At 56.9% G+C, this 19370-nt stretch overlaps 9 protein-coding genes across 9 annotated transcripts in view; 4 read left to right on the forward strand and 5 right to left on the reverse strand.

Moving 5' to 3' along the window:
- The window catches only part of SPRG_22107 (hypothetical protein), a gene marked incomplete at both ends in the record, with an annotated part of 4812 nt that extends 4097 nt beyond the window's left edge, over positions 1-715 (forward strand). Inside the window, 2 exons of the mRNA XM_012341284.1 lie at positions 192-374; positions 425-715. Coding sequence (XP_012196674.1) covers positions 192-374; positions 425-715 — 474 coding nt within the window. The remainder of the gene's footprint in view (positions 1-191; positions 375-424) is intronic.
- Positions 716-785: 70 nt separating this feature from the next.
- On the reverse strand, positions 786-1824 carry SPRG_02479 (hypothetical protein; the record flags this gene model as incomplete). The annotated part of the gene is made up of 3 exons (XM_012341054.1): positions 1748-1824; positions 1504-1695; positions 786-1448 (listed from the first exon to the last, which is right to left on the reverse strand). Exons 1-3 carry the CDS (start codon positions 1802-1804, stop codon positions 786-788), a joined length of 912 nt encoding a protein of 303 aa, XP_012196444.1. The 5' UTR covers positions 1805-1824.
- Positions 1825-2456: 632 nt separating this feature from the next.
- Positions 2457-4368, reverse strand: SPRG_02480 (hypothetical protein; the record flags this gene model as incomplete). The annotated part of the gene is made up of 6 exons (XM_012341055.1): positions 2457-2820; positions 2869-3058; positions 3111-3336; positions 3386-3699; positions 3749-3996; positions 4049-4368. The coding sequence occupies 6 exons, from the start codon at positions 4366-4368 to the stop codon at positions 2457-2459; spliced, it is 1662 nt and encodes a 553-aa protein (XP_012196445.1).
- A 1115-nt stretch (positions 4369-5483) lies between these two features.
- SPRG_02481 (hypothetical protein) lies at positions 5484-6517 on the forward strand. Its single transcript, XM_012341056.1, has 6 exons — positions 5484-5536; positions 5582-5664; positions 5710-5858; positions 5902-6017; positions 6069-6163; positions 6217-6517. Exons 1-6 carry the CDS (start codon positions 5499-5501, stop codon positions 6300-6302), a joined length of 567 nt encoding a protein of 188 aa, XP_012196446.1. The 5' UTR covers positions 5484-5498; the 3' UTR covers positions 6303-6517.
- Positions 6518-9317: 2800 nt separating this feature from the next.
- SPRG_02482 (hypothetical protein) lies at positions 9318-10886 on the reverse strand (the record flags this gene model as incomplete). The annotated part of the gene is made up of 1 exon (XM_012341057.1): positions 9318-10886. The coding sequence occupies one exon, from the start codon at positions 10884-10886 to the stop codon at positions 9318-9320; it is 1569 nt and encodes a 522-aa protein (XP_012196447.1).
- Positions 10887-12185: 1299 nt separating this feature from the next.
- Positions 12186-13221, forward strand: SPRG_02483 (hypothetical protein). Its single transcript, XM_012341058.1, has one exon. It carries the CDS (start codon positions 12208-12210, stop codon positions 13111-13113), a length of 906 nt encoding a protein of 301 aa, XP_012196448.1. The 5' UTR covers positions 12186-12207; the 3' UTR covers positions 13114-13221.
- Positions 13222-13930: 709 nt separating this feature from the next.
- On the reverse strand, positions 13931-15770 carry SPRG_02484 (hypothetical protein; the record flags this gene model as incomplete). Its single annotated transcript, XM_012341059.1, has 2 exons — positions 13931-13951; positions 14001-15770. The coding sequence occupies 2 exons, from the start codon at positions 15768-15770 to the stop codon at positions 13931-13933; spliced, it is 1791 nt and encodes a 596-aa protein (XP_012196449.1).
- Positions 15771-16296: 526 nt separating this feature from the next.
- SPRG_02485 (hypothetical protein) lies at positions 16297-16751 on the reverse strand (the record flags this gene model as incomplete). Its single annotated transcript, XM_012341060.1, has 2 exons — positions 16297-16580; positions 16608-16751. 2 exons carry the CDS (start codon positions 16749-16751, stop codon positions 16371-16373), a joined length of 354 nt encoding a protein of 117 aa, XP_012196450.1. The 3' UTR covers positions 16297-16370.
- Positions 16752-17611: 860 nt separating this feature from the next.
- Positions 17612-19370, forward strand: part of SPRG_19421 (AGC protein kinase) — a gene marked incomplete at both ends in the record, with an annotated part of 3593 nt that continues 1834 nt past the window's right edge. Inside the window, 5 exons of the mRNA XM_012341265.1 lie at positions 17612-17816; positions 17860-18086; positions 18131-18307; positions 18388-18468; positions 18520-19302. Of these exons, the coding sequence (XP_012196655.1) occupies positions 17612-17816; positions 17860-18086; positions 18131-18307; positions 18388-18468; positions 18520-19302 (1473 nt within the window). The remainder of the gene's footprint in view (positions 17817-17859; positions 18087-18130; positions 18308-18387; positions 18469-18519; positions 19303-19370) is intronic.

Genomic DNA, 19370 nt, shown 5'->3' on the forward strand with positions numbered 1-19370 from the left:
ATTCGATCAAGGGTGGGGGGCAGACGGGGGAGTCCGAACTGTTTAAGCACGGTCCTGCGGTCCGACGATCTCAATCTTCTCCACGCGTCCTCAAGCCGTCGGGCGCCATCCATTCCAAACTCCAACACTCGTCGTTTGTGACAGACCGCGTCATCAAGCGAAGACGTTGACCGGCACTTCGGGGTCCGAAGCCGAGTGTGAGACGTCCAGTGACGGCGGTGCCGACGAACGAGGCGACGCGCATGACACGGACAGCGTCCGGGTCGCTCGTGCCCGCACCGCCGTCGTCGTCGTCGTCGGGTCTCATGAAGAAGTTTTCATCGAAATTGGGCTTCTCGGGGCTGCGCACCGGGTGGAGCAAGCCCTCGACCAAGGTCCATTGATCATTAGAGTTGTGCAACAAAGGGCCTTATTGTTGCAATAGACGTCGACGCTGACACTGCGACGCAAGGGCGACAAGGCGACGCGGTCGCTGGAATTGCAGCTCGAGTCGATCTCTGGGGGGTTTGACGAGATCAAGTGGAAGTGCGCGCTCTTCCTCTTTGATGCGGACGAGGTGGCCTCGACGGCGCCATCCCAGATTCAAGTACTTTCGAGTTCGGGCGCCATCTTGTCGTCCAAGACGGACAAGGGCGCGGTGCAAAAGCTCTTTAAGGACAAGGCAAGTGTCTGGACCATCGACATTGGTGCATCGCGCGAGTCGACGGAGGAGTAAACAGAAGAATGAGTAAGTTAATTCAACGTCATTCATCCGTGTATTAAAAATGGGGCCTCGGAAAGGATGTTCACGACGCCGGATCAAAACTGAAGAGGTTGCCGCCGAGGAACGAGCCAGGCGTCGGCAGCATGTTGTAGAGCTCGCTCGACTTGAGCCCGTCGAGCGACAAGTCAAGCGGCGACAACTGCGCTCTCGGCGGGTGGCCACTCGACATGCAAGTGCTACTACTACTACTGCCATGGCAGGACGACGTGCCCGGCGTCTTGGCAAAGCGTGGCGTCGGAATGCGCTGCAGCATCGGGTCCATGGGCCCGAGGAACTCTTGCAGCGACAAGTCCATGGGCGGCAGTTTGAACTGGGCCATTGCCGCCGACGACGACGTGAGCATCGGTGTCTCTTTTGCGTCGCCCGACCACGCTTTTGACGACGCCCGCGTGTGCGTTTGCATGTGCGAGTTGCGATTCGACGCTTGCGCAAAGGTGCGCGGGCAGCCGGGAAAGAGGCACGGGAACGGCTTCAAGCCCGTGTGCGTGCGTAAATGCGTCTTGAGATTCGCCTTGTACGCAAAGTGCTTGTCGCACGCGGGGAACGTGCATCGAAAGGCCTTCTCGCCCGTGTGCACGAGCATGTGCCGCTTGAGCTTGGCGCGCTCGTAGAATTTCTTGTCGCAGCCGTCAAACGTGCACAAAAACCGCTTCTCTTGGTGCGTCAACAAGTGCTTTCGAAGCACCTACCATGTGCACTGAGCGACACCGAAGAGCGCGCATGGATGGATAAATCCATACCTTGCGGTCCGTCATGGCCTTGCCGCACCCGAGGCAATGGAAGGTCTTGGCGCCGTTCTCGTGCGTCTGTACCGTGTGCGGGCCCCACGTGTGCTGCGTCACGTGGTCTTTGAGACCCTGCGCATCTTCAAAGACGAGGCCGCAGTCGGGCTCGACGCACACGTGGCCTGTCTCCATGACCATACTATGCGGCTAAAGAGGAGAAGGACAATGAGCAGCCATCCATGTCGAAGAAGGCAGGTACCTTGACGAGCACAGGCGTGTAGAAAGGCTGCTGCTGCCAGTTTTGGAGAAAGGCCATCGCTTGTGCGGTAGCGTTGAACCTTGGCAATGATGGCGCTGCTTTTCAAAAAGCGCGCGTTCCTATGTTTAGAAAGGGCGAAAATAGCTTCGTATTTTGAAAGCGCTAAAATTAGAGCCAAAGGGCAAAGTGCAGTACAAGAGTAGAAAGGGCGACGAGGCAGAGTGCGCCGCAGCGTGCATGGAATGCCCTCCATCAACTTTACTTGCGAATGTACACTAGTCGACGAGGCGTGCTATCGAGGCGTGCTACTACACTGTACGATGCGGTCTCAATTGCGGAAATTATGGAAATGATGACGTGGTGTGTGGGACAGATTGGATCTGCGCGCAGCAAGAACGTCTACAACCACCACGCACCAAATGCGAGACGGAGAAAGGATGTGCGCTTCCAATCTGGCGCGTGTACCAGTGCAAAGCAGATAGGAATGGAGTGCTACAGTGTACACCACCGTCTGCTACAAATACTAAAAGGGCAATAGCGTCTCGATGGGCTTTTCAGGGGGTCAAACGTTGCAAGCACTCAACCTTGGGCGGTCCCGGCCGCGTACAAGATTGCTGTGGGCTGCGTCGTAACAAGTGCTCCACGATTGGATGCGATGCACAGACAAGGAACAACGCGACAGGACGTTTTTGTGCGATGAAAGGTGAGCTTACGGTGCAAGGGCCGCATCGTCTTCCACTTTGTCTGGAAAGCGCGAATCTCTTGTTGCAACTTTGTGTTGAGCACCAATTTGTGTAAATCCTACAGCAACATGTAGGATGAATCGAGATGTCGAGCAGCGTGGTAACGTTACCACGGAGCGCTGGGTCACGGGGCAAACGCCAGCACCATCTTGAACGACGTGCACGATCGCTTGGTGTTCGTACGTCAATTCTGTCTCGGGCGAATACATGGGCTCGAGCATGAGAGAGCGGTTGATGGGGCAGAGAAACTTGGCGGGAATCGTTGCAGCCGGTGGGCTCTTGGGGCCGTTCTCTTGCTGAAACACCTTCTTGTCGCGCACGGGCGGCAACCTACGCCCATTAACGCTGAGTAAGGACTTCACACATATGAATAGATACATTTTGGGCGCATGGAAGCGCGAGAGCCCTTGGTAATCGAGGTTGTGGGCGACGACGCTCGGCCGGCGATGCCCCGAAGCGTGTTGGCCGATGCTCGTCGGTGCGACGCTGCGCCGGCGGCCGCGAAACTGCATGGCGGTCGCTACCCACTCGAGCATGACGCGTTCACTGTACGCTTCAAACGTTGCATCTGCGCAGGCCCACCTTTCAAGGCCAGCTTACATCACATACGATTTGCGTACCCACGGGCGCAGCAAGGCGCACTGCGCTATGTAGCTCAGTCATGGCCGGGCGCTCCCAGGACGACGACCGCGTCACCGAATTGTAAAAGTAGCCCTGCTCATAGTCTTCGCACCACACGACAATCCAGCCGGGGGGCAACGGGGGGGGAAGCACCCACACCGACTCGTGCGTCGTGACGTTGTAGTAGTAGATGGCGTGGCCATCGTTGCCAATGTACTGGTCCCACTAGCAAGTCCAAGATGTGAGCTGAATACAGAAAGGCGATTGCTCGTACACGCTCCTTTGGCTGCGGCAAGGCCTGCGGGTGGGCCATAAAATAGACCTCCGGGGCTTGCAAGAGTCCAAGGACGAGCGTAAACGAGAGCTTGTCGCGAAGCACGTGCAGGCCTTTTTTCGACGCGAGCACGCATTTCGCGTGGAAGCGCGTTCGGGTGTCGAGCGGTGCGCAGAGAAGCGCCAGTAGCCGTGCGACTTGGTTATTGCTGTTGTACATGGCGTGCTGAAAGGCGTCGACGTTGATCAAGATGGACAAAAAGTAGTGGAACGCGGCGCCGTTTTCCAAGAAGAAGAGCACGACGGGGTGTGTCGCTAATGCAGTTCAATAATTGCTTTTTGCAGTCCACCACTCTCGACATACCTGACGAGGTCGGCGCTTCGAGCACGGCAGCGCAGAGCCCGCTAAGCCACTCATGGAGATACGGCGCCGTCAGCGGACTCGCTGTCGTATGGATGGACGCAGCTTGGAACGTCAAAGCGACCATTAGCCGTAGCCAGTGCGTGAGACAGCGCACGTGCAGCTGAATCTTGCGCGCCGGCGTCACGCAGTTGCCGGGCGGGAGTTGCCACCGCGTTTCGTGCGTCTTGCAATTGTAATAGTAGGGATGTCTGCACCATAAAGGACAAGTTGTCCACTATGATACATTTGCAGATCGAGTACCCGGTCGCGGCATCCTTGTACTGAAACCACGTTGGCTCGGTGGGATGCGCGGCCGCGCTCACCGGGTGCAGTGTGAGCACGACGAGAAAGTAGGGCACGAGGCAATCGTGGAGCAGCCCCGACGACAGCAAAACATGCTTCACAAACGACGTGCGCAGCGGCACGTCGGTCAAAAGCAGCGCGAACGACTCGATCGTGCAGAGCAGCGAGTCCATCGCGAGATGCAGCGTCGCCGAGTCCGAGTACGCGTTGAGCAAGCCCGCGTTCAAGTGCCGAAACACTGGTCCGTTCAGGACCTTGTGCAATCCGTTGGACGCCATTAGCTCCGCCGCCCGCGCATGCAACTAGCCACAATGTCATACATGTCTACTGTTCAATCGACAATATTGTACCTCGTGCGAAAAACCTTCCACGTCCCCATGGTCGTCCTACCACGAAATCGTAAAGGCTAACGTAGGAACCACGTACGTTGGGGGTAGGGTATCCACACGGCAGCGTGAGCTCGTGAAGCACGCGGGCAAGCGCGGGCACTAGCGGCGGCTCAAGGTGCACGAGCGAAGCGTCTGAGAGCACGTGCAGCAGTAAGGCCATCGTCGCCGACGCGTTGCCGCCCATAAAGTCGATTGCATCAACCGCGCGCAGCTTGTACTCGGCAATCCGCACCAATAGTAGGCTATTTCCACGCAACTCAATTTAGTTCCGATGACATCAAAGTCCATACATCGTGGCGCAGTGCATGGTCTCGTCCTTGGTTGTTATAGCGGCGAGTGCTGTTTCAAATGCGTCGCCAGCAGCTTGGATGGCATCGAGCGTCAGCGTGCGCCCCGATGGTGTGCGTGCGAGTAGACTGAGAGCCTCGATCGCCGATGTGACGGAGGCGACCGAGGCGCTGGATGTGACTGCGTCGACGAAGAAGTCGACGTCGGCCTTCGTCGCGACCGTCTGGCGCCGGACCTTCTCGAGACGCGCTTCCATCGATGTCGAAAAGTGCCTGGCGATGGTCCTCAACCGCCAAAGGCAAAACGTTCAACGCTCGCAACGGCCACGTGCTCGCCGCTGCCTCGGCCGCTATCCTATCACCTCGACCAGGTAATCGGAACCAGGATGATACCGTGGCCAGCGGCGTAAACATCGTGATACAAGCTCAGTGTACTTTGCTTCAAATACCGCAACGAGTTACCAACGCTGTCGGTCGGAAAACGCGGCAAGTTGTTCGACGCGAAACAAGAGCCAGAATGCACAATAATGACCAACATGTGCCGTTTAACAATGATTAACATAAGCAGTTGAGCCTGAGTATACGAGTCGACACGCCTTGTAGCTGCGCAAGGACATGACGGCATACGAGCCTTTCGAGGAACCGACCCACGTCACAAGCTGAACGGCCAAGTGCTGGCGGATGGTTCATAATTAGCGTGAGTCTATTTTCGTCATCACTTTCATTGATGCCATGAACAACGAAGTCGAAGTGAACACCGAGGCTTGGAAGTCGGTGACCTCCCGAGTCGCGTTGTCTAACGGTATGGAACGTAGGGCGTTTGGCTCCGATACCGAGGCTGGTCGGCTCCTCAAGAAGCTCTACAACGGCAATGCCAAGCCGCAAATCAAATACCCCAGTACACTGCACGTTTGATGCTCTAGAAGCCAACGCAGCCACGTAGAGGTACTCACCAAGCAGCGGGAGTCCGCGGGACCGTTCATTCCCGGGGGTGGCGTCGCCGCGCGCGATGCACGCAGTTCTAAGCTCGCCACGTCCAACACAGCACGCGCCATCAAGGTCCCTGCACCTTGCGCAAGCAACCAAGCCTCGGTAGGTTGCCACTTTGATCTCCATCCGTGAGAGCGTTTGGTAGCACCAATTTCACGCCATTGATGTGCTGCCGATCCACCGTCGACCCAAGGAGGTTATTGAGAAGGAGCTCGCACAGATCAAGGCCAGCATCGAAGGCTACCACCCGCGTGTCTCCAAGTCCGCCTCTTCGCTTCGTTTGTATTTCCTTGCAAGCATGATGTTGCGTAGGTTTCCAGGCTCCAAGGAAGAAAAAGAGAAATTGCAGCAGAAATTCACCTACCTGCCGGGCTCGATCCTGCCGCGTGAGATGCTGCCAGGCGCAGGTATTCGTCCACTCTACAACTGGCAATGGTACAATTCTTGTTGTGGCGTGTAGATCTCTTAAAGAGCTCAGTCACCAAGATGCGCTGCGAGAGCCAAAGTCAACGCTCACCGAGCTCCGCAAGCTCGCCAAGCAAGTGAACGCCGAGATTGACGCTCGGAAGCGCCACGCTGACGACATGGCCGCACTCGGAAAGCCCGTGCCTGCGCTCCAGTGGGCGGAGGAACTCTCAGGTCTCTACAAGGACCTGCAGAACATTCAGCGCCTTATCCAAGAACACTCGCGGAACGACTGATGGTCTATAGCAATGGATTCAACATTACCCAATTCACAATCTCTATAAGTGCAAAGTTGTGCTACACGCTATGTCATTTAGCAATGTCTTCCAGTCGCACACTCGGCGATGCATGGGTGCACGCCGGCGTCCGTCGACTATTGCCAGAAACATGCTAACGACATCTAGCCACAAATCCCGGTGCCGTAAACAGAGGTATCCGGAGGCCCAAGCGTCTCCAAGTAGCGCAGTACCTTCTTGTGACCGCGGCGTCTCGCTGCTTCTTCAACCATTGGCGTCCATCCAAAGCCATAGACGTCGTGCAAATGGCGGAGCATGTCGAGATGGCCGTAGGACGCTGCACGGGCCATCATGCGCTCCGAGATGCGACCTGGTAGCTTCGTTGGTAATTGAAAAGCACCGTTCCCAAGCGCCAAGATGTCGAGGCTACCACTGCGGGCAGTGGCCACGAGTAGCAAGGGCAGTGGGATGTCGTCGCTGGACGTCGACGAACCGAGTTGCCAGCAGCGGCGAGAGAGGACGTAGGCGATGGTGTCGACGTGCGTCCCTAATGTCGCCATCACGATCGCGTGGCGGCCGCAACGTTGGTCGAACGACTCGTGGAGGAAGCGCACAACGTGCAAATGACCGTTTTCCACGGCTTTGTCAATGGCATTCGGCGGCACGTCGTAGCCACGAGCGACGAGCAGCTCCAGGATGTCGAGGTGGCCTTGGCTCGCCGCCCAGTACGTCGGCGACCCTCTGACGTAGTCGACACCCGAGTTGCCCAGGGACCCATTTCATTGTAGCGGGCAAGTCGCCACGCTAGAGATCAGGCGTGTCACTCTGATTGTCGACGCCACCCGTTGGCACGTCCAAGAGGTACGTCACCATCGCCATGTGACCAATATAGGCTGCAGTGGCCAAGGCGGCGTGGGTTCGACACAGTCCGTAGACTTCATGGAGCCAGCGCACAACGTCAAGACGGCCGGCGGCGACGGCGAGAGCCATCGCGTCGTCGCCACAGCCATCGCGTCGGTTCTTGTGCAGCCAGTCGAGCACGTGCAGGTGACCACCGTAGGCGGCGTAGACGATGGCTCGCTTCGACCCGACGCGAAGGCGACTCGCGTGCAAGAGCTTGAGAGACGTCAGATCGCCGTTGAAGGCTGCGAGCTCCATCACGTTGCAGCCCTCCCACGGGTCGAACGGACTGGGGCCGTTGGCCAATAGACTGAATGAGGTGGTCTCATGTTGCACGTCCGTTGGCAGCCACTCGTCGTCGCTCGGTGGTCGCGGGTGCTCTTGGTCGATGTAGGCGAGGACGTAGCGCAGCATTTCGTGGTCTTGCTTGGCGACCGCCAGCTCCAGTAATGGCTTGGTCATTTGTTTGAGGTACCCACGCGCGTAGACATGTCGAAGGACTGCCAGACCACCCTTGTCCACAATCATAGTGAAAGCGTGGTCCGTCAGCTCGACGGTCGCTGCGACAAGGTCGACGGCCTTAATGTGCGTCTCGCCTCGTACACTGTGCGTCTTGTGCTCGCCATGCGGCACTTTAAAATTGAGCGAGGGATCAACGCCTTCGGTACGCTGCTCGAGAAGAAAGCGAACGATCGACGCATGACCGTGGACGGTTGCTGCCGTTGCTGCCGTGATCGTGCAGCCCTCGGTCCGTGCAGATTGCAAAAAATGGACGATGTCATAGTGACCGTTCATGGCTGCGCCGTCCATCGCGTCAGTGGTGCATGCAGCACCCGTCACATGAAGCTATTTCAAAAGCTCGAGATCGCCCGACATGGCGACAAGGTCCATCATCTTTGCAGTGGCTAGCGCTGGAAACTGCTCGAAAAGAAGACGCAGAATCGGACCTTGAGACGCAGCAGCAGCAAGCTCCAGCGTCGCCGATGTACACATCGAGGCATCCCATCGCAGCCAACGCTGGACGAGCGCCATGTCGCCTTCGACAATCGTTAGATGGAGCGCGAGGGCGCGGTCGTAAAAGCGCGGCGAGACAAAGAGCGCGTGATGAGGAAGCTTGGTCATCGGGTGTGGGTAGCGCTGGAGGTACGGCAAGGATGTAAACCGAGCTGGGACATGAGCCAGGTATCCCGTTTGATCTTCGTTGATGAAATTCGAGCACCGCGTGAGCTCGACGGCGTCGGCAAGGCGCTGGACGATCGCCAAGTCTTGGGGTAGACCATCTTGGTACGACACAACAGCCGCGATGAGGTCGGGCGACCGAAGCACGGGTGAGGCCATCCTCGTCAATGGGCAATCGGTGTTGTCTGCTCGGGTGCTATCAATAATGCGGGGTGCTTTCTATCAATAATGCGACCAGAATGATGGATGGACCGTTGACTGTCACTCTCGTGCTGTTATCCGTACATAATTCCGGATAATAAAATAGAAGCCCGATTCCAAATTGCCGATGGCGGCCACGCGGTCATTTCGCAGCGGTATCGGTACTAGAAGCAAGCTCCATGCTAAAAGCATGGACTGAAGCGGGTATGTGTTCTCGACGATGTGCACAAGATCGTCACCACGCGCAAACCTTTCTATGCAAAGCGTGGTGCATCGAGACACGATGCTTTTTCCAATCAACAACTCCCATCGCTCCACCCTCCTCACAATATTCGCCACGTCAGTCAACGAGAGTGTCTTAGGTCATGTCAATCTAGCGAAGAGAAAACGTACGAGCAAGCTCGTCCGGTAATTAGTAGCTGGTCAGCGACGCACTGTGGCAGCGCCAACATAATGAACGCTTTAGCACCGGATCAAACGTACTTCTTGCATGCACCCAGTGACAGCCTCGATACATACTTCTGTAAACGATGCAAACGACAGATGTGGTAGAGTACAATAGAGTGTATTTACAGCTCAATTACGTGGCAGCCTCCGAGAGCGCGGCGGCATCGACCGCGGTGGCTGTCGCGAGACGAGGGCGTCGTGGGCGCAAGACAAAGACGCTGTGAAACACCGCGTCAAAGACCACTTGGGCGCCGTGAAAGTACGGGAATTGAAGCCAGAGCATAAGGAGCAGCTTGGTATGGTAAAAGAAGGGCACCCACCAAAAGACGGCCTCGAGCGACGCGTAGAGTGCCTCGACGATCGCAACCACCGTAAAGTAGCACACCCACCACTCGTGCGTGCGGCGGTGCCCGAGCGCCAGCGTGCCCATGGCCACGTACGCCGGAAACGCCAGCGCAATGACGTCGCAGCCGCGGATCGTCAGAAACCCGGGCGTCCCAAGGAAGAGCAGTCCGAGCAGCGCCGGGCCTTGCGCGCGAAGGTCTCGGAGAAAGTTGGCCGACCGCGCCGAGAGCGCGCCCATCGCGGTCAGCGCGCGCAGCACCATGTTGGACGACGCGTGCTCGTCCGCTTCGCCGTGGACGGGCAGCCGGTTGGCGTACGGATGCATGTACGCGGCAATGGCAGCGTACACGACGCGGTAGCCGCGGGTGAGCGGGAGGTACAACCAGAGCAGAAATACATTGGTCGGGACGAGCGAGATCGAGCACACGGAGAGTACGAACGACGGCAGCGCGAGCGAGAGAAGACTGACACTGGTGTGGTAGAAAGCCCATGGGATCCACACGTGGAGGCACTGCTCGAGGTACTCGTCGTCTGTCTGCGTGAGCGGCTCCGTGAGCACTTTTCGCCGCCGTAAGAAGACCGTCTGCATCGACTTGAACACGGGCAGCCAGCGCGCGAAAAAGATGAGAACGTTCTCGTGGCCAATCACGAAGACGACCGCGTCGACTTGCAAGAAGACATAGGCGGCGACGGCAAACACGGCGTGGGGCAGGGCCATGCCCGCGAGCTTGGACTTGGCGTAGACTTGCGACAAGGCTCGATGGTACCGTCGGCGCAAGGTCGCGCGAAGGCGAAGGTAGAGCTTGACGAGTTTGCGGTAGTAGCCGCGCCGAAGCGCCATGTACACGAAAAGCGTGATGCTGACGAGGCCGACTTGCAGCTCGAGGTCGAGGTCCAGGAACGCATCGCAGAGCGCCAACGCGCACGTCTTGGCATGCGGCATCAAGACATCGACGACAATGACCAGGTACGCCAGCAGCGGCACGAGCAGTAGCTTGGCAAACGACCACCAGGTAACAAAGGCGGCCCAGGACGCGACGACGGCGTCCGAGAGCGCATGGGCGACTTCGCCCACATCGACGTCGGTTGAGAGCTCGGGCATGGCAAAGAGAGCATCGAGGCCATCGATTATGGCTTCGACAGGCACGTAGGCTCGGACGAGAGCGCGCATTGAGGTCGGCCCGCTCTCGCGCGCCGTCGTGCAGGTCTGCAGGAGCACGGATTCGGCCATCGCCGCCAAGCTGGGCGCGGCGCAGTGAGCCGCTACCTCGGGTGGCGAGGCCATGCTAGGCGCATGTGCATGGACCAACACGGCGGCGACGAGCGCGAGGACGCCGGTGGTCCGCCGGACGCGCATGCTGCTGTTGGTGGGTTTCAAAAATCTGGAAATGCACTTTGAGAGGTTTTTGACCACGCAATGGGCCGCGGGCCCGTCCAATATCATGTTTCAAGGTACACTTGAAGCTTGTGGCGCAAAAATGGGTACCAGAGATACGTTGAAGCGCCACCGTGTCCAAGCACCTGCACGAGCGCCAAAGTCGCATTGTCTATGGCAATCGACCCTTTTCTGGTTAATGCTTTAGTACTTTAGCTCAACCCGTTGGATATATATGTTTCGAAATATCACGGTGATGGACGTTACGCCGTCCTGGACTGTCCGCAGAGCTGCCTATCAAGGGAATGCTGGACAGTCTCCCTTGGTGCTCACGGACCAGTGGTGTCACTTGACGCTACTGCTACGCCCTTTGCGTTGACGTGAAGAACGACAACACAGAGTTGTGTGAAGAGCGATTCGCAAGGTCGTCGAAATGAGAGACGCTCCTCTGATGCAGGGAGTAGTATTCATCTGGAGTGGATTGCATCTCCAGTCACACCTTGGGACGCGGATGCTTCAACCAGTGAATTCGCAGGCAGACAGGTGTAGCAGATAATAATATTCGCTGGTAGAGAAGCCGTGATCAAGGGGACACACGACCTCAAAATTGTGCTCTGCGAGGGACAATCGAACCATTTCTCGACGTCTGTCTTCACGAGCAATGCTAATGCCGGCATTACAAGAGTCATGCGCTCTAGACAGGCTGTTGTAAGCTCGGATCCATCGGCCTGGACGGCGAGATCGTTGTATCCAGTGTTTCAAAGTGCAAAGTGGATTTCCGACAGCGGGAATATTTATTCTGATGCCGTAGGGGCTTCCATACCAACGTGTTTAGTTTGGCAACTATCGTCTAGTAACCCATGTCATGCATCTTTGTCAGCCTTGATAACGAGGCCATTTCGGTTCGCCTCTCAACCACAACAGAGTTGTGCCACCTCGATTCGTCTCGCAGATCGACCAATGCATTCGTAAAACGTCATATTCTCCATACTATCGTTCATTACTACTACTGGTACACAATAATCGCTCCTGTCATGGATGTCGTGTTCCTTAGTCAAGGGAATAACTAGTTATTCCCTTGTCCCTAGTACAGCAAAAAAGCGTCGGTATCGCACACATCGCTTCAAGAAAGATACACCGTTTCGTCAACCAATCACAAAGCTCGCTTCAAAAAGCGCCAACCAATCAAGCACCACTACGAAGCGATTCCGCGCATACTCATCAAACCATCCATACTAATCTGCCATGGCGTGAACCACGCCGTCGTCTTCGCCAGCCCATTCGTAAATTGACCTGCTTCCCCATGACCTTCTCCTTCAACGACATCCCGGACCTCACTGGCCAAGTCGCCATTGTCACTGGCGCCAACTCGGGCATCGGCCTCGTCACTGCACGCCAGCTCGCGCTCCACAACTGCCACGTCATCCTCGCCTGCCGGTCCGCTGAGCGCGCAAGTCCCGTCGTCGACGCTTTGGCTGCCGAGATCAGTGCGACCACTGGCAAGGTTGAGTTTATGGCCCTCGACATGATGAGCCTGGCGTCCATTCGCGCATTTGTCGCTGCGTTCATCGCCAAGCAGCTGCCTCTGCACATTCTTGTCAACAACGCTGGCATCATGGCTGTGCCCTTCCGTCTCTCGGTCGACGGCATCGAATCGCAGTTTGCGACCAACCACGTGGGCGTGATGGCGCTCACGCTCGGCTTGCTTCCACTCCTCGAAGCCGCGCCGGTCGCCAAGATTGTTTGCGTGAGCTCAGCGGCCCACCAAATGGCGCCAAAGATGGGCATCAACTTTGACCATATCAACGACGAAGTCGCGTACAACAAGCACACGGCGTACGGTCAATCCAAGCTAGCGACGATCCTCTTTGCGCGGGAGCTACACAAGCGGCTGCGGGCGCGGGGCGTCAACCACGTCTACGTTAACGCGCTGCACCCGGGCATCGTACAAACCGAGCTCTTCCGCGAGTATTCCTGGATCGTGCAAAAAATCATTTGGTGCTTTCAGCGCACGGCCGACGACGGAGCCAAAACTCAAATCTACTGCGCGACGAGCCCCGAGATTGAGAAGAAGAACCTCTCGGCCAAGTACTTTACGCCGATCGCGAAACTCAACGAAACGACCGCGCTCGGCCAAAATATGGAGCTTGCCGCCAAGCTCTGGACCTTTACGGAGGAGCTCATTGCATCCAAGACACCATCTACGTAGACGGGGTACCACGTCGACTCTGTGTACGCCGTGTGAAAACAATAATGATGCACGAATGATGTCCAATGCGATATAGTAATAATCAGAAGACACTATCGTTAATCCGTCGACGCAGGACGCTTCGAGTACAGTAGAAAGGCGCTGCGCTTGCTTCGCACGCACGTGTACTTTGTTTTCGATGCACACATTGTCGTACGAGATTGAACACAATTCCACGCTGTCGATACAAAAGCTATAGAAAAAAATCCTGCAACCGAGCCAGATCGGCGGTGGCAATGATAAGTCGACCCCACCGTTGCTTTGACAGCCATGTCCATTAGTTGTGGGCATGCGTCCAGGCACAACGCTGAGTTTCGCCGATCTGTTCGACTCGATGCGTCGACAGGACGCCATCCATTCGCATGTAGCCGACTTGTGACTTTAATTCGCCACGTCAATTGGCCCAAGCGCCGCACAAGGCTACCAATGCATTGGGCCAACCTACCAACCTTGTATTGGTACCTCGCACACGGTTAAAACCAAACGACCTCCGTAATTGATTCGTGAAGTTATTACATAGCTATCAACCGAAGCGTCTCCAAGTAGCGAGACACCTTTCTGTGGCCGTGACGTCTCGCCGCGTCTTGCACACGTGGCGTCCACCTGACGCCGGAGGTGTCGTGCAAATGCCGGACCATCTCGAAATGCCCCCTCGCCGCCGCGCACACCATCATGCGCTCCGCGGCAATCGGTGGCAGCAAATGGAGTTGGAACGCATCGCAAACGAGATGCAAGATGTCCAGGCTTCCACTGCGTGCAGTCTCTGAAAGCAGCGCCATCAGATCGCATGTGTGCTCGTCTGCGCATGTGCACGTTTGCCACAAGCCATGCGACAAGACGTAGGCGACCACGTCGACATGGCGCTTCCGAACAGCAGATAACGTGGGTTGGTGGCCGGTAGGACGCTGGCCGAAACCCTCGTGGAGGTAGCGCACGATGCGTAAATGACCATCCGCCACGGCTTGATTGATTGCATTTGACGGTAGGGCATGGCCGCGGGCAACAAGCAGCTCCAGGATTTCGAGGTGGCCTTGGCTCGCTGCCCAGTACGTCGGCGACCCCGTGACGTAGTCGCCACTTGGAGTGCCAAGGTCATCTTGCCGAGGCAACGGCAACGTGCAGCGCCGATCCGGGCATACCCTGGCGTCGCCCTGGAGTCCCGAGTCACCCGTCGGCACGTCCAAGAGGTACGTCACCATCGCCATGTGGCCAATGTAGGCTGCCGTCGCCAAGGCGGCGTGGGTTCGACACAGCCCGTAGACTTCGTGGAGCCAGCGCACAGCGTCAAAGTGACCGCGGGCTGCAGCAAGCGCCATGGCGTCTTCGCCACACCCATCGCGTCGGTTCTTGTGCAGCCAGTCGAGCACGTTCAAGTGACCACCGTAGGCGGCAAAGACGATAGCTTGCTCCGACCCGACGCGAAGGCGGCTCGCGTGCAAGAGCTCCAGCGACGTCATATCGCCGTTCAAGGCCGCGAGCTCCATCACGTTGCAGTGCTCCCAATGGCCGAATGGACTCGGGTCGTTAACCATTCGACTGAATGAGAAGGTCTTGTCTGGCGTGTCCGTTGGCAGCCACTCATCGTCGCTGGGTTGTCGCGGGTGCTCTTGATCGATACAGGCGAGGATATACCGCAGCATTTCGTGGTCTTGCTTGGCGACTGCTAGCTCCAGCAATTGCTTGGTCATTCGCTTGAGGTACCCACGCGCGTAGACATGTCGAAGGACTGCGAGACCACCCTTGTCCACGATCATATTGAAAGCGTGGTCCGTCAACTCGACAGTCGCTGCGACGAGATCGACGGCCTCAATGTGCGTCTCGCCGCGTACACTGTGCGTCTTGAGCTCGTGATGTGGTCGTTTAAATTGAAGCGACGGGTCAACGCCTTCGGTGCGCTGCTCGAGAAGAAAGTGAACGATCGACGCGTGACCGTGGACGGTTGCTGCCGTTGCCGCCGTGATCGTGCAGCCCTCGGTCCGTGCAGAGTGCAAAAAATGGACGATGTCATAGTGACCGTTCATGGCTGCGCCGTCCATCGCGTCAGTGGTGCACGCAGCACCCGCCTCGTGAAGCCACACGAGCAGCGGGAGGTCGCCCGACATGGCGACAAGGTCCATCATCTTGGGCGTGGCCAGCGCAGGAAACTGCTCGAAAAGAAGACGCAGAATCGGACCTTGGGACGCGGCAGCAGCAAGCTCCAGCGTCGCCGAGGTACACAGCGAGGCATCCCATCGCAGCCAACGCTGGACGAGCGCCACGTCACCTTCGACGATCGTTAGATGGAGCGCGAGGGCTCGGTCGTAGACGCTCGGCGAGACAAAGAGCGCGTGATGAGGTAGCTTGGTCATCGGGTGTGCGTAGCGCTGGAGGTACGGCAAGAATGCAAACCGAGCTGGGACGTGGGCGAGGTATGCGCCTGGAAGGTCCTGGATGGAGAACCTTGTGAGGTTGACGGCATCGGCGAAGCGCTGGACGACGGTCAAGTCTTCGGGTAGTCCTTCTTGATATGCGACAATGATCGCAACGAGGTCGGGCGACCGGAGCACGGGCGACGCCAAGCAGGTGTCCTGCCCACGGGCGTTATTGGGTCGCACCGGTAGTCGCACGTTGGACAACATCTTTCAGAGTGATGGTACCGTACGTTGCAAGCAGGTACATTGCAGTACGTACAATGAAGTACGAACATTATTGCACTGTAATGTACGCGTCATATGGAACCGATCGAAACGATGCTTGCAGAAAGGCTGGACCGTCGAGCTAATAACTCGCTGGATGCTACTGGGAGACTTGTTGGTATGTCCAACGGAGCAATATATCTCAACCATCCAGGTATTGATAGACTACGTAAGTGCCCGCCAGCCATGTTGGGGGTGGCTTGGCAGGAATCGCTTATACTGCTAAGTATGAGGCTGAAACGCGAAGTGGCCACGCAGCCAGGGCTATGGTGATGAGACTACGAATCTTCTATCGATCGACTCGAATTCTCAAGGTCCTTCGCTTGCACGACCCTCTCTTTGCGCCAGAAATTATCAATTGATTGCAACCGTACACCAACTCTGTCTCGTCTGCTCTTGGTACACGCGAGTTTCGGAAGTCAGGGCCAGTAGACGAACGGCACAAGTCGCTTGGATACCGAATCGTGTTGCCCTTGAAAAAATCAAGTACGATGTACTAGTATGCGTTATTAAAGACGTGGTGATGACTGGCTGTACATGTGTCTAGAAGTACGTGTACGTCCACTGCTGCGACGCAAGGCCTTGATTGCCATGGGGCGTCGCCAGTGCAAATGTCGACTCAGAGTCGGAAGGTGCCGTCTGGGCGCTGGGCTGGCAGCCTTCGCAGCGGCTGAGGTACCCACCGGTGTAGGCGTTCTGGAGCGTGATCTTCTTGTCGCCAATCTCGCGGCACGTCCACTCGGTCACGTTCGACTGTGTTGAGAGGTCGTATGCGAACACGACTTGGTTCGGGTCGATGACGCCGGGCGCTCGGTTCAAGCTCGGCCCGATGCTCTTCGTCAAAATGTTGTTGGACCGGATCGTGTACCGGCCGTTGGCGAGCTCTTGAAGCTTCCAAATACTCGCGTCACTCGAGGCCACCATGACACTGGGGTCGCCAGCGGTGATGCAGTCGTCGCAAGCGTAAAGTCTCTTGCCGTTGTTCGCTGTGAGATAAAGCTCGGTCTCGTCCTTGAAGGTGCAAGGTGTCCCAACAGGCTGTGGCGCCGACGTAGGAGCAATCGTTGGCGAAGTGCCACAGGCATCGCCGGCAAAGGCCGTGGCTACCACGCCAAGGACAGCAAATATCACGTTGCCCACGACGACCATGGTGCTTGGAGTGGATTTGAAAAATGAGTTTACGTTTGTGGACGTCGCTCCGTGTACGGTTGCTGATAGCATCGCTGATAGCATCGCTGCTAGCATCGCTGATAGCATCGCTGATAGACTAGCAGGACGTGGTATACGTGTTTTTATGTGGATGGATGGATAAGACGGTGCTGTTCTGTGTCAAGGGGAGCAGGCTTGCGCCGCCTAGCACGATATTGATTCACCGTGCGTCCTCGCTCACGTCCATGTGTAACGTAGCCCGACATTAGCACCTTGTTAGTACCAAAAGATAGGATCGCGCGCGTCTCGTCGTGTCATGTGATGATGAGGATGCAGCCAACACACAACAAGAAGCGCAACGCAGCCACAGCCGAGGATAGGTTGTGCGTCTAGCTTTGTGGTCAAACCAGAGGACGTCTATTCCGGCGAGAAAACAAATACACTATTGCATTGCATACAATAAAGTACATTATTGTGTAGAACTGTTTTTCGTACATCTTTGGTGCCTGACGATCGTTTGCTGCACTTTGCGGCTGCCACGTCACAATCCGTTTTTGGACATATATTTAGCTAGAAATGGCACTGTGGTGAAACCCCACGCACAACGGCTACTCATCGCTAGCCATCAAGAGCGCATGGGGTGCGGCTCGTCGCTCGGTATTGGCTCCAAGGTCGCGGACCGGAACCCGCAAGAGCAAGCCAACAACGACAACTCGCCGCTCACGCCCGAGGAGATCCGGTCGCGCATCGTGTGCTCGGAAAAGTCGACGCGGCTTCAGCTCACACCGTCTCTCTCGATCGAGTACGCCTTTGTGTCCCAGCGCGGCTACTACCCCGACGGTACCCCTCTTTGCTCTATGTCATGGTGCCACGTCCAACCTAGCGATTGACAAGCCCAACCAAGACAGCTTCACTATCATCCCGAGCTTCGCGGGGGACCCGAGCAAGATCTTCTTTGGCATCTTTGACGGACATGGCGCGACCGGCGACCTCTGCTCGATCTTTGCCAAGAAGGAGGTCCCCGAGCGCTTGATTAAGCTCATGGCGAAAGGCACGCCGGGCAATTTCGCCGAAATTTACTCGGCTGCATTCACCGACACCAACGCCAAGGTACACTGTACTCAATGGTGCGATAGTCGCAGCATGCGATCTAGTTGCACACTTCGCGCATCGACGACAGTCTCAGCGGCACGACGGCCATCACGTGCTATATGGACGGCGACATCATCCACGTGGCCAACGTCGGCGACTCGCGCGCTGTGATTGCTCGCAACGACCAGCCACGTATTGTTGCCTCGCCGTTGTCGGTCGATCAGACGCCGTACCGCACGGTAAGAAGCCCTCTGTTGCGTGCTTTTTCATCATTTTCATTGCAATGTTCGTGGGTCGTGGTGCTACCGTTGCTGCTTAGGACGAGCGCGAGCGCGTTAAGCGGTATGGCGCCCGTGTCTTGACAATGGATCAGCTAGAAGGCATTGCGCCGATCCACGAGGTCCCTGCCTCGGATGCTTTCGTAGCTGTGGCTGACTGTTGCGGTGCGTAGAACTGGGCGACCGCTATCAACGAAGAAGTGGACGAAGACGGCGACCCGCCCCGCGTGTGGTCGCCCACGGGCAACTTTCCGGGCACAGCGTTCACGCGCTCGATTGGCGATGAGATTGCCGAGAGCCTCGGTGTCTTTGCGACGCCCGAGATCGCGTCGCTTCAGCTCACGCCGTCGGACCGGTACATCGTCATTGCGAGCGACGGCGTCTTTGAGTTTCTGACCAACCAAGCCGTGGTCGACATTATCAAGGCGTACTCGGACCCGTTGGAGGCGTGCGAGAAGGTCGTGACCGAGTCGTACCGCCTCTGGTTGCACTACGAGCTCCGAACCGATGACATTACAATCGTGTGCATCTACTTGGACCACACGGCGTCGAGCCACGACACGGAGGCCAACAAGGAGCGGCTCCAGAGCCAAAAGAACAACGATCTCATTACGACCAACATGCTCAACGACCGTGTCGCCGAGTTGCGCCCGGTGCGGCGCGGTATGTCCAAGCAGAAGCGGCGCGACCAAATGAAGAAGGACATGGCCAAGATGGTGACCGAAGAAGATCTCAACTACAAGATGAACGACCACGTGATTCTCAAATCCAAGCAAGAAATGGACAAGATCCAAGAGATCACGCAGACCAATTGGCTCTTCAAGCAGCTCACGGCGCAGCAGCGCAACGACGTCTACAAGGTCATGGTCAAGGTCACGGTCAACGAAAACGATGTGGTCATTCGCCAAGGCGACCCGGGCGACCGCTTCTATTGCGTCCAAAGCGGCGACTACCAAGTGCGATATATCCATTTAAGAAATGTCGATATTAAAATGAAAAAAATAGGTGACGGTCAAGAACGAGA

This window comes from Saprolegnia parasitica (genome assembly GCF_000151545.1).
Source record: "Saprolegnia parasitica CBS 223.65 unplaced genomic scaffold supercont2.6, whole genome shotgun sequence".
Taxonomy (NCBI): Eukaryota; Oomycota; class Saprolegniomycetes; order Saprolegniales; family Saprolegniaceae; genus Saprolegnia; species Saprolegnia parasitica.